This window comes from Lichenostomus cassidix, chromosome 2, assembly GCF_008360975.1.
Source record: "Lichenostomus cassidix isolate B80296 chromosome 2, HeHo_3.0, whole genome shotgun sequence".
In the NCBI taxonomy this organism is placed as follows: domain Eukaryota; kingdom Metazoa; phylum Chordata; class Aves; order Passeriformes; family Meliphagidae; genus Lichenostomus; species Lichenostomus cassidix.
Genome location: NC_139482.1, coordinates 112,377,876 through 112,391,835, shown reverse-complemented (window position 1 = coordinate 112,391,835; position 13,960 = coordinate 112,377,876). Strand labels below are relative to the sequence as shown.

Here is a 13,960-nt window from a genome sequence, read left to right as displayed (position 1 = left end):
GGTGTGCATAACCTTCTTCATGCTATATGTGCTTTAATCTTTGTGCCTGATTGTGACACTCAGGAGAAATATCTTTTGAGAAAATGAGTAAATTGTCTTTCTGTACTCACCAGATCCTATTTGGACTTCATGAAAAGAATCAGAACTGTGGTATCACTTTCTGTGATGTAGGTGTGTCCAAGAAAGAGTTGAAATAAAATGTGGTTTCACCTGATGATACCTGATGGCTGAGTAGCAGCTTTCATCCTTCTCTCTTCTGCCCCCACGGTAAAAAGAACCATTTCTTTTTCCCAGTGAAAGATGGAGCACAAGAGCTAGATCCAAAAATGCATCTATTCTTTTCATGCTTTATTTTGATTACCCAAATCCAAACATAAAACTTTCCAGTACTGATCTTTGGATGCACCTCTCTTTGCAGTTGCTGCAGTTTTCACAGCTGAAATTGCCCTCTCTATTGGAGAGGATGCAAAGGTGGGGCTGGGACTGTCTCTTGTTTCTCCAGCTGGCTGGCTTGTCTACTGGGGTGCATTTGTGCTATGACTGACCCAGTACATTGGGATATTTTATGCACTGAAACATGCCAGCAGAACTGATGATGAATCTGTCCCATCTAAGAATAGCAGGTTTGGTTATTACCTTTATGGACACTTGAATTCTCTCAGATGGAACAGAATTGCCCTACAATTTAAGGTAGTTTGTACACTAATCTAATAGAGAGAAAGAGGAGGCCACATGCCTTTTAAAGTGTGTATGTTTGTGTAGTTCTTTAAGGATCCAATCTAGCAAGGCTAGAGGATTCTGCTGATCAGAAAACACAACTTCTTTATCCTTCATTAGAAGACATGTTCTCATATATAATACATTTCATCATATATTCTGTTATCTTGTTCAGGAGAAAGTATGAGTTTTAAAATATCTCGTAGTGAATGATTCTTTTTGACTACCACAAAACAGAAGGGAAATATCTGCCCAGGGATATTGGCGTTTGTGAATCCAAGGAAGTGCCTAGTTTATTTCCCAAGTTCAGGATTCCACTTGTGATCACATAAATTAATTTTAAATTGAAACTCACAACCCTTACCATCCCAGACAGAACTTAATTCATCAACATGAAGTCTTCATTCTGTAAAATGTGGTTGTATTAGCTTTCAAGCACATGCTTCTGGAAATAGATGTTGAAATAGTAGTCATTCATATAAACAAACATGAGGAGTTTCACTTCTTTTAAGCACAGTTTTATACAACTGCATATTAGCTTCTGTTTCACTAGATCATCGCTACTCTTGAGTTGTTTTACTATTTCAAAAGGTCTGGGATTAATTTAGTTACAACATTAGTATAGAAAACCTTTCATAATGTCATTGAAATTATATTCATACCTTTTATGGCAGAAGACGTGTTCTTAAGTACTGCTTATAGCAAAGTTGTTTAAAAATTACTTAACATTTTGATATGGTAGCCTTTCTCATCACTTTCTCTTTTTTCTGATATCCTTTATAATCAGAAATTGCATAAGTACATGTTGTGTGATGAATTTTAATCTAACTTTATATGGTGGAACCCTTCAGAATATATATATATATGATTTTTTTTCTCCATTTGTACTCTGCTAATGACTTCAGAATTTAAAGGTCACTGTAAAGCACAATATGTTGGCTGAAGGAGCCCATGCAATTTTAATAGTGCTTAGCAGGCTGAAAAGAGCAGTCCTTAACAGTGTGCATGTTCTGTGGGAGTTACTGCTTTATGATGTGCAGACATTGAAGGAAGAATGCCAGTGGACTGGAAAGTTGTTATTGCTTAATGATATCCTGCAGTTCGATAAATGCCAAGGCAAACCAACTGTGCTTATTTGCAACCTAGGATAAATTGATTTTGTGATAATTTCTTACATGATTAAATGATATCTTATGTCAATATGATTATTTTCCCCTGCTATTCATGTAACAGTTTGTCTATGGAAACTTTTCGGTGCACCTTGCTTTTGTCCTGAGAAGCTTATGCACCATGAGCAAGTATATAATAATGAAATGTAATTAAAAAATTTTCCTCTGTGTGGGTAGGTTTTTGTTTTCCTCTCTCCCCCCCCCTCCCCCACACCACTTCCATGCCATTAATTAAGTCCAGCATTAACCAGCCTCAAAATAGCAAGATATTTAGGGAGTGGGTTGTTTGGGTTTTCAGGAGATATTCTCAGGACATCTAGAGATCAGGATTCTGTCACTGGTGGTGGGTATAAGCTTAAGCCTAAAGCACAGCATTGAGATTTGTTAAGATATTTCAGAAAAAATTGTTCATTGGAAATGTCAACATACTGTAATGCAGAAGTAAAATGAAAATTCCCTAGAGGATGTTAATTGCTTAGAAGTTGTGGCACATTGAAAATAAGCTTAGAAATTATTACTTTCTTCTTTTAATAATTTCGTGTTAACTAATAGAATACCCAAACCAATATAGTTTTCTCTCCCCTCTTAACTTCATTGCAGTTTTTTTTTTTCTTTTTCTTGCAGAATAATAGAATATATTGTTTGATATGAAGTATGAGTGTTTGGTCTGTCTTCCAGCTTTTATTGAAGTGTCTTTGCAGGAAAGAGAGATAACTTAAAAGAAATCAGGTCCTTCATTTTGTGAGATGACATGCTTTGAAGTGTTTTTTTCTTTTTTTTGTGTGTGTGCATATGATCTTTCCAACAGGCTGAATTTGATCTAGTTAAACTTGATTTGTCAGCTTTAAGGTTTAGAGCCCTGATTAAAACAAGTACAGTATCAACTATTTGACTGCAAGCTCCTCATGAGCGCTGCCTTGTTTTGTTTAAGTTATTACTTACAATACTTTATGTAAACTGAAATTGTATTGGTAGTGCTTTGGGTGTGTTAAATAGAAATTCAGCTGAGGTAACCAGTATTGATAGGTTTAGCAGTGGCAAACACTAACTGAACTGTGTCTTTAGTGATATATGGAAGGGTTTCCTCTTAACTTAGTCATCCAGCACTGTTCTACAGAGGGCAAAAGCACTTTGATTTGCTCTCGCTGGTTTTTTTGGTTTACTTTTTTGTGCTGACATGTTTAATAGTGTTTTTGTTGTTGTAAGGAGATGATGAAAACAGGTCACAGAATCATAGAATGATTTGGATTGGAGGGTACCTTAATCTAGTACCAACCCCCCTGGCAGGGACACCTCCCACTAGACCAGGTTGCTCAGTGCCCCATCCAACCTGGCCTGGAACCAATCCATGGCATGGTTAACTTGCCATGTACTGGGTCTTCTCCTGTGGTGCTGTGTAATGAAAAGATCCAATCATTATGTGCTTCAAAATGCGAATGCAGTAAGGGGACAACGTGTCTCCTGCCAAATGCTTGAGGAAACAATTAAATTGGTCTCTTCAATTCTATTTTGTTATTCCAATTTCCCTTTTTTTAGAGAAAATCCCCATTTTGTACTTTGCGTAGTGCTGGAATTAGGCAAAGATTAGATTTTGGAAAGGCTACAGTACATGTCACTGAACTATGCCTGTCTGGTTCTTCTTTCTAGGGCTATTTATTTTCTTTCTCTTTTCAATACATCTTTTTCTAGCCTACATGTGTCATTTGGTTCATTTAAATAAATACACAGGAATTAAAATACAATTCAGTGGAAATCCACTATAAACTCCAGAGTTTAATATAGTGGAATTGTAGTCAATCTTGTAATTTAAAAGAAAGAAGACATTAGAGTAACAGATCTACACATAGTTTATGTGGATTCAACTTACTTTCTTCCTCACATTTCCTGTGATTACTGATTTTGAGATATGACCAGGAATTAAGGGTAATGCTTTGGATATACTGTAAATGAACATGGTTTATTACTGGATAGAACTGGTGCTGTTGGACAGTCTGAAAGAGTGCTGTGTCAGACCACAAGTTCCATCTTCCTGCTTTTATGAATTAAATTGTGTGCATATCTGTAATGGAAACCTTACAAGATCTGTCAGGGCATGGGAGAATTCAGTATGTACAAACCCAAGCTGGCTGGTACTGCTGTCCTTGTGGGAGCAAATAGTGAAGGGTTTTACATACACCTGCTGAGGGAAGAGAACAACATGTGGGAATTTTGTGCTTTATTTTGGAATTTGAATTCCCAGACTTGTCTTTCTCTGAAGTAAATACTTTAACTTTATGAACATCAACAAAGGGAACTTAATGCTTTCAGCAGATTCTAGTAGTAAAATAACAATTCTTCAGCAAAAGTTTTTTTTTATAGGCAGCATTATTTCAGCCAGTAACTTTCATTAACTTTTTTTGCCATACCAATTTCCATTAGTGCACCGTGTATGCATTAAACATACCAAAACAAGGGGACTGTACCTATGCCAGGTATGCTGACACTGCCTAGAGTAACCCAGTATTGACAGTAATATTTTTACTTTGATCACAGTGTAGATGGGCCAACTGGTTCAGTTTTCAAGAAAGTTCTAACACTCCACTTAAAAATTAATTTTAATTTTTGTGCTCAGTTGGTATTTGTACCTCAGACATAGATTGTAATAGTTTTGTGTCTGAATTGTCTGCTATGTTTGAAAAAATACTGCATTTTTTGAACAATGTTTCTTCATTCTCTTCATTTCCTTTTGCAAAATAACACTGAATTTAATTAGAAATTGTATTTAACTGATTGTGTCAGAGCTTTGTGCAGATTTAAATTATTCAGTCTGTAGTAAAACTTGCCCAAGTTATTTTCAGGTAAATATCTGATTAATTCTAAATTCCCTGTGGATTTCTGTAGCCCAGAGTTCCATTTGTTTTAAAATAAATACATTTAAGAAAAAATTCTATGCTTCAATGGATTTTTCAGACAAGGACTGAAGCAAGTCCTTATAAATAGCAGAGTTCATAAACCGTGGGTAAGAGTCTCTGTGCATTAAGGTATAAATTTGAAGCTGTGCGTCATCAAAGGTGTGTTGTGAGGGTTCCAGCATATTTCGGTTAATAACTTCTCTTACTCTGGAGTCCAGACTGACCTGTGTATTAAAATAGAAAGTCATGTAAATAATAGTGGTGAATAGTCCAGGTGGGGTCCTAGTTTTGTTTTAGTGGTTGAAAAAGCCATCTTTTTAAACCATTTCAGCCAGTGTCCTCCAAGACTGTAAAAATTGCTAGATATACTTAGGCAAAAAATTATTCTGTTAAAATTTCAAAGTAGTAATATCTTGAGTATGAATGGAGAAATGTCCTCACTGAGGTATCTTATTTGAACAAAGCTGTCTGCAATCCCATTATTACTGAGACCTGAGAGACCAATGGGTTATTTCCAGACCAACTTCCTGCTCTGTAGTAGAGAGGATTTATAATTTTTTGTGACAGTTCATTTCCTGGAGAGTTAGTGCTGTTGTAAAGAGACTGAATTTAGAGTAAGAGTATGACGCAGGTGGAAAATGTAACCTGGGAAGCTGTTGCTTAATCAAATTGCTGTTAAAAAGCAGGGTGAATTGATGTGAACCACAGGTAGAGCTGTATAATGATTTCATACAACATACAGTAATGTCATTTTTTTTTTCTGCAATTCTCTAGTATTTGTAGAGAGATATTGGTATTGCAGGAGCAGACTGACTAGCTTTAAACAGCATTTTTATAAGCGCATGACTGGCACCACAAAAAATTAAATTGCAATTTTGCAAGGATGTTGGAAGGTTTAAAATTCCAGCCTGCTTGGCAGGATTGTATTCAAACTGAACTGAGGTGTCTTTGAAACTTGTCACATTTGCTAACAGCAAAGTGACAAGTAGTTTTGAAAATTTTGGGGAAGTCATTGTGTTTGTTCTATGCCATATTTTGTCAACTGCCCTTTGAACAATTTGTGCTTTGAAAATAACACTTTATTTGTGATCACTGTGCTTTTGGAGAGACACATACACCCCCCTCCAAGTGTAATGAAAAAGGAACTGATTTGTCCAACTAATGAAATTTAAGTTGAGCAAGGATAATGTGATCATCCCTATATTTGTGCCTCAAACTAAAATTTCCACATCAGCATGCCAGAGTAGCATAGGAAGAGCTTTCTTACAACCAGTGAAAGTAGTTTTGATCATCTCACTTCAACTTCCCCTAAATGTCTACTTGATGGCAGTGGAATGTGTGTGGGGGAAAAGTTCTCCCTGAGTATTGGTGTAGCTTTAAACACATGTTAAAACTAACTCTGCAAAACAACATCAAAGAATGCATGAGGGAAAACAATATACCTCTTTTGGAGAAAGGATAGAAATATAATCTTCATAAATTAGTCTTGCTTTTTCTTCAATGACGCTTTTGTTGGATTCTTGTTTTAGCTCCTCACAGGCCATCCAGAAAAGCATGTTTTCCTCACTGAATTCTGTTCGTAGAAATTCACGAAAAGCATTTCTGCCAGCTGGAGTAAGCATCAACTTGTCAAATGATTGAGCCCAGGCATTTACTTCTTCAAGAGTAGGAGCAGGGCTTAAGGAGGAAGAAGACCAAACGAAGAGAGAAATAAATGATTGCTACTTAAGCTGTTTGCAGCTGGCAGGAGGCATCTGCCATCACAATGGAACAAAATTGTAAGGTTCATGGGGTTCTGATTCCTCACTGGAACTACCCAAGTGCAAACTCTTGTAAATACATTTATAAGATTTTTTTGATAAGTGTGCTTATCAAAAGCTCTGATGCAGGTGATTGCCTCTGCTTTGATGCAGAAATTGCAGTTTACTGCTCAAAGTAATTGCAACAAAGAAGTACCTCTGCAACAGCTAGACATTTTTCTATCCCTAATATTCCTTGTTAAATTATGGTTAAAAATTGAACGAAAATTAATATAAAGAAGAAATTATTCAAACACTCTGAAAGGTACCCACCTGTATATCACATTTTGCAGGTGCTTTTACCTGTTTAAGCAATTCTGAAGAAGCTGTTGTCTGACTTGGGAGGATCTAAACTCCACTTTATTTTTTTTGTAAGGCAAAGCACTGCCAGTTAGACTCATTGCATATTGCATGGGGAGGAACAGGGTGTATTTTCAAATTATTTCAGAAAAAAGGGAGAAAATTTACAATGCTGATTTTAATTTGTCATGTTATGAGAGTTACACCTTGCATATAAATAAAGTAAAATATAGATCAGATCTTTGGTTCATTAGAAGGTAAAAAAACAGGCGACTTGCAAATTGAGTGTAAGTGACAGATAAATAATAATTATTTTCATATGTTAGGTAGTTCATTGCAATTACTTAGTACGGTTTGTTGGGTTTGTATCATTTTAGCTTGACAGAGCACTTAATAAAGACCATACCTTTCCTCACAGTTGGGAAAACCCTCTGCTTGGAGTTCATGAGATGTTCTCCTTGCTCTCTCTTCTTCTTGATTTCTAACAGTAAGACTGAAAGATAGCAAATGAAATTTTAGTGAACTTTATAGAGAAAAAGGCTGGACATACACCAGATGTTTTTCCTTTGATATTAAGAAAAAAAAAGCTAAAAGGACAGAAGCTAATGATAGACACATTACCCTTAGTTACATTCCGACCTTAATTTTACAGTTGTATAAACCTGGCAAATTTGAATGTAGCTGAATGCTGTTTAATATTCTATAATACAGACTTTCTGCAGAAGGATCATAGCTCCATAGAATATCTCAAGTTGAAGGGACTTATAAGCACCATCAGGTCCAATTCTATGTATATGTACACACAAGTGTGTATATGTATATGGGATATATATGTATACATGCATACCCTTTATCACATACCAAATTTATTGTCCATTGATGCTTGTACTGTGTTTGTTCAGTGCAATGTTTTTACTTAAGCTGGACCTGATGCCCTGGTTTTATGTGAGTTAGATTTTAAGGTGGGTGGGTTGAATTTGTTTGCTTTTTTATTCTCCTTGGCTATGATGAGGGCCAAGACTGGTTTGGAGTTGTGATACCATGTAATAGGACGGCCAGAGTTCAGAAGCAGGACACAAGATTCAAGTGAGCTAGTGACTTCTGTATGTGATATTGGAAGTGTAAGCATCTTCCAGAGTTCAGATGTAGATACAGCCAGATTGTGTGGTAATTGATAACGTCTTAGGAAATTGCTAATACATGCTTCAAAATGTGAGATCTGGAGCACAAAGAGCAGGTCTATCATTGCTGAATATAATTTTGAGTGTGTCTGAATGGAAATGTTTGTAGCATTACAAAACCAACGTTTGCTGCAATCACGAGTGATCACTGACAGTTTTTGATGTCCTGTGGAAGGGTAGCTGTCAACTCCTGCTTCTTTCACCCAGTGTTAGTTTAGATGGCTCTAGTTTTAAAAAATTTCTTTTAAAATCATCAGTTGTAGGTGATTCTTTTTCATTTGAAACTGGATTTGAAAATGTAAATATTTCTTTTTAGGGAATGGAACTGGAACTACATTCTGGTTCATCCAGGCTTTTTTAGCTTAGTGAGAAATGCGTATGCATGCACACATGCATTCATATAATCTGTAAAGCTGCTTAAAATATGTGAAGAAGAAAAGGTCCCAGTGAGTAACTTGTTATTTATATGAAATGGGTCCTCCAGCTGAAACAGAGCAATACAGTTGCCATAACTCCTAGGGAAATACCAAACTTAATTTCTTAGTTTGTATCTTGCCTTTCTTTCATGCCTATGTTCTAATCCCTGAGAATCTCATTTATCTCTAGGAAGATTTTTTGGTAAACCAATGGATTTTTCTTCCTGTTCTGCATTCTAAACTCTGGGCTGAGTCTTATTTGCCACCGTATTATTTACTGGGCATCTCCTTCTCTCTCTCTTTGTCTACTTTGTAGACTTCATCTACTTTGTTAGTCCATAATCTGCAGAGACCTGCTTTTCTCTCTGCCAGGGCAGTCCATGTGTTGAAAAGGTAGGAAAGATTTCGTATTGCTAAGATGGAGAGCAGATATTGCAAACATCTTTTTTCAGCAACATCTGAACCATATGTTCAAACCAATGAGTTATTTCAAATTAAATTTTTTGGGGAAAAAAAAAGTAAGTAGTAATGCTAATTCTTTATTCCTTTAGGTTATGTAGGTCTCAAGCCTTTACTAGCCTTTTTACCAGTGGTTCTGGCCTTTTTTGAATATGTAAAGTGATATGTATTCCTCACACACAGACAGGAAGTGATACTCTTGTCAGACATATTTTTGGACTGAGGGGAGCCAACAGATCCAATAGAAAAGAAAACAGTCTTCATAGGATAATGGACAGAAAAGGAAAAAGACCAAAGAAATAAAAAATTCCCTAAGAGGACATGCCATGCCTCAGAAAATCACTTACAGGCAGGCTTTTTCCCTAGAAATGTACAAGTAAACAATAAAGAGACTAGTGCAATACTGTATCCTCTCAGGATCTGGAAGAGTAACAGGCTGGAGGCTTGGGTTTGACTGTCGGAATGAACACAGGCTCTGAGCATCCAGCTGAGAGACTCATTTCAGTTCATTCTGAATCTACTATTAAGGGTATGCTGAATATTGGATGTTCAGTGGCTCAGCTGCATGACTCATGGAGACTGTTATTTTTATTCCTATTCATAATTTTTCTGTTCCAAGTGCTTGGGCTATTTTGAGGAAATGGTCTATGAATAGGGAATATAAATAGCTTAATTACGGTTTGTTTTGCATTTCTTGCTACTAGAAAACAATCGTTTAAAAAAAAATCAGAAATTATTTTAAAGCTGAAACAAGCTGCTCTGTTTCTGAGCCTGTATTGGTTTCCCAGATGATTCTGAAATGCAAATAGGAATTTTAAGCATCATGAAATTTGGGTACTTTCACAAACCCTATTGAGTAAATTGCTTTCTTTGAATTGTTTGAATAGTGAGGTACACAGAAAATGAGCAGCCTGGAAAATATCAGGTAAAATGGCAAAAAAAGGGCACTTTATCTAAACAATTGAAAAAGTAAAATTCAAATTTTTTATACTATGACTTAGTAGATGTGTCTTTTTTTTCCTTTTATGGAAAACCGTGTTTGTATAATGCAGCTCCAGACTGAGCCACTTGCAATTGCACTGGACAGCTGTTGAAATGGCATTGGAATTTGTATGGGATGCTTTAACATAGATGCAATAGGTAGCAAACTCTGATCCTGTGCAGGCAGAGTATTAATGTCTCTCTAAATTCTACCTTCGTTTACCTTAAGCACCTACTGTAAAGCTTGGTAGGATCAGAGGCAGAGTTCTTGGCATCTCACAAAAAAAACCAAACCTCCAAGCAGCATTTTGTCCTTGCAAAACATTCACTATTTGCATTAGGGAGGGCAGAATTTTGTGTGTCTTGGCTTCTGATGAGCTGAGCACCAATAGCAAGGGTATTATCAGTCTGCTCTTCCCTTGCCTTCTAATGGTGTTCTCCAAAGCATTTGCCACCAGGTGCTATTGGAAAACAACATTAATGGAATAGATTCCTAGTCCAGGCTGTAAGGTTATCTATTACTACTTCCTGTCACCTCAGTGCCAAGTTTCCTTGCTCTGAAGTGTTTATGTGGTGGATAGTGAGTTTCTAAGAAGCACTCCTGTCAGTGTTTTTGTTGAACTCCTATGCCTGTTGCAGATTTTTTGTTTATTTGAATGCAGGTTCTGGTCTCACCCATTAAGTAACACTTCACCCCAAGCACATACAGGGCTTTTGAGTATGGGAAAATTTACTTCAGTTTAGAATGAAATCACTTGGATCTGGAGGAGCTCAGAGGAGCTGGTAAGAAAGTGAAGGTGAACACGTTTAAGGAATCAAGTTATTCCTTTTTTGCTCAGATTGATAATTTTTCTGCCTTAACAGGAATGGAAGTTTTGTAATAGGAATTCTTCTAAATTATTTCTGCTCAGCTCCTCATCTTCAGCAAATACCGACAATGTTTAAAGTTTCTGGTTCCAATGATTATCCTCATACAAGTTGCAGGTGCCATGAGTTGGCAGTACTAGTTAATGACAGCAGATCCAGTTATCTCCAGGGGGAAAGAACAGTGCTGGGCACCTGGTTGTTTGTTTTCTGACCTACAAATTTTTCAGCCTTTTTCTAACTCTATTTGACACATTTGGTGCTGCTTGTCACATCCCAAATTTAAATCTAAAGCTGTGACATATTCTGGTATTGCTTTCAGTTTTTAATGGGAGCCTTGGTGAAGCTGACTGATGAGGAGAACCTGTCCTGCACAAAAGTCATTACAGAGTATTGACAAAAGAAGTGCAATAGAGATGCTGTGCAGATATTTCTTTTTAAATCTGTTATTTCAATGGCAGGGGAAAGAAAGAAAGAGTACACAGGAGTAGAAGGCTGTGTATAGTAGTAGAGCACAGCTATCTCTTTGTGTCCCAAATTTGCAGAATTATACAAGTGTTTTCTTTGGCTTGTGTTGTCCTATACACAAGTTATGTGTTCCTTCCCTGCTATTCTGTTCCCCCGAGGCTTGAATGAGAGGGGTTACCATGAGCAGCTGCAGCAACAGCACCAACAAAAGCAGCAGGCATTGGACCCTCGATTTCCTGTGCTGAGCTGAGCCTGTGCAGCACCTGGGGTCTCTGGGGTCGTAGCCATCTGCCGTTTGCGTATCTCCGTCCTCTCTGATCCCATGGGCTGCAAGCAACAAAGGAAGGGGGAAGTAAGAAACAACTCTCTCTTTTTCCCCTTTTGTTTGTTTTAAAAGTCTTACCCAGAAGTGCTGAAGGCCACAGCCTCAAAGGAACTGAAAAGTTAAATGCCTGATTTTCCCTTATGGAAGTTCTTAGGTGTTGAATCCTTTGGAAGATTCACTCATTTAAGTGCAGTGATGGAAGGCAAAGGACTAATGAATTCTTCAGATGGGTGGGAATACAATGAGAAGGGAGTGGTGATGCAGAGAACAAAAGGTACAATTGAGGGGTCTTGGAGAGCTAGAGCTCTTGGCAGGGGTGTATAAGCCTAGGAGTTGAAAAGGGTTTCCTGAGGTTTTGACTTCAAGGCAATTCCTAAAGAAAATGCTACAGAATAGAAGTAGTTAGGGCTTCTTTTTTTTCCTTTGTTTTCTTTCACTTGATTAGGCAATGTAGAGGCTTCATGATGCTTGACTGAGACACCTGAGCTCTCCTGAAAATCTGGCCTTCAGTGAGTGTTGAGGATGTCTCCAACCTGCCGGTTCCCCTTGTAGCAAAGGGGGAAGGGCCAACGCTCATTTCTCCATTGGAGGTCTGACTGCCGCAATTTTTTAAAACATTTTTCTCTGTGCTTCTGTGAAGATGAGGAGGAAACACATAACTAGATGACAATAATTACATGGTTTGTGCTGAGTCCCCCAACTGAAGACAGCATGAAACAATTTTTGGTGGATGCACGGGTTGGTTTTTTGGCACTCTTGTAGGAAACCTTTTTGGAGACTGCATTTTGCACATTGTGCAGATAGGTGGTGTTGATGAAATGACAAGTCCCCTTGAAGCCCCTGTTCCTTTCTGACCTATCTCTGAGCTTCACATTTGCTCTACAGCACTTAATAATGATCTCCCTGTTATGCTGAAAGTTGTGCCGTATGTAAGTGACAGATGTCTTTTACAGATGAAATGCTAACTTGTACAAAGATGAGTATGTCTTTCTTCATTTTATTTGTATTTGATTTTTGGATACATAGCTAGTCATGCTCCTGTGTCACGAGATTCCTTTGTGTGTAGGTTTGTTTCACATTGCTAAACCTTCTTTTGAGGCCATGACAATTGTGAGGGAATTAAAATTAGCTGCTACCAATTTTGAGTTCTTTTTTAAAATGTATAATTTAATTTCAAACTTGAATCTAGTGACATAAATACCTGGGGGCTAAAAGTTGGTTTCCTTTCTAAAATATTCATCCAGGTTTAGGAAATACTGGTGTTTTAACTTGAGGGGGAATGTACAGACAGTATCATGGACTCGACAGAAGTCTCAGGAGAAGAAAGAAGGTTATTTTAGCAGAGTGCAGCATTACATTTTGCTGCACTTTGGCTACTGTTGTTTTTTTAATGTTGAATTTCTTTGTGTCTTATAGAGGTTAACAGTTTTTGTATTTGTGAGAGCCACCCACTCTCCCAAGAGAGAAATGCATGACATGGTAGCAGAAGATGCAACTGTGTAGCAGGAGGAATAAAATACAAGAACAACAATACAGTTAGAAATTATAACCCATCTTGGAACTCTGAAGACCCAATCTGAAAGCAATGCCTAAATGACCAGAAATAGAAAATCAGAAAAAAGAACATAGCTTCCAACCCCCCTCCCCAACTTTTCTTGTTTCAAAATGTGGAAGGATAACTAAAATGTAGAATGTGTTTGTAGATTCAGATTTCTTTCTGTCATCTGCAGATTCACATGAATGGAATGAATAAGTATTAATTTCCTTCCAGATACCTATACTTTTTTTAAATGGACCGTTTTCACATTTCAATTAGAGATTGACAGCATATAAAGCATTTTTGGAAGGATAATATATCTAACAATATTTCAGGCTGCTTTGGACAGTAAACAATTATTATTGATTAGAAAAATGTAACTTGGATTCAGACATGTGCATACATGTCTGAATATGCAAACATATTTTATGTTCATACATTCGTATCTGTAATTCATACTAATAATGAATTGCCTGGGCTAAATACAATCCAGGGTACATGTTATAGGACGGCAAGGTAGAGATCTGAGCAGTGGTGCAGATTGTTACAGAGTTGTAGAAAGTCCTTTGGTGCACATAGTGTTAAGACCCATAGGACAAAACCATGTCAGGCTGGTCAGGTTCACAGAGCAAGCAATGAGTAAGTGATCTATCCCAGCATTGTTTATCTAACTTCAGAAGAGCCTTATTTTATGTATGAAGATGTCTGTCTGCTACTTCTAATATATCCAGAATTTCACTGTTGGACATGGAAGTTTTCTATCACACTTTGCTGCTTCTTGCTGCAGCCACCAGAGCTATAATGAGCCTTGCCAGGCAGCTGCTGGAATTACTGGTTTGAGCTGTGCTGTGTG

At 37.3% G+C, this 13,960-nt stretch overlaps 1 protein-coding gene across 2 annotated transcripts in view; it reads right to left on the bottom strand.

Annotated features, from left to right (window-relative positions):
* Positions 1-327: 327 nt before the first annotated feature.
* RGS20 (regulator of G protein signaling 20) overlaps positions 328-13,960 on the bottom strand; it is a 38,297-nt gene continuing 24,664 nt past the window's right edge. For both annotated transcript variants that reach the window (XM_085052843.1, XM_085052842.1), the window contains 4 exons: positions 11,424-11,572; positions 7,283-7,369; positions 6,220-6,454; positions 328-5,001 (listed from right to left, as the gene is read on the bottom strand). In XM_085052843.1, coding sequence (XP_084908969.1) covers positions 4,813-5,001; positions 6,220-6,454; positions 7,283-7,369; positions 11,424-11,572 — 660 coding nt within the window. In that variant the 3' untranslated portion in view covers positions 328-4,812. The remainder of the gene's footprint in view (positions 5,002-6,219; positions 6,455-7,282; positions 7,370-11,423; positions 11,573-13,960) is intronic.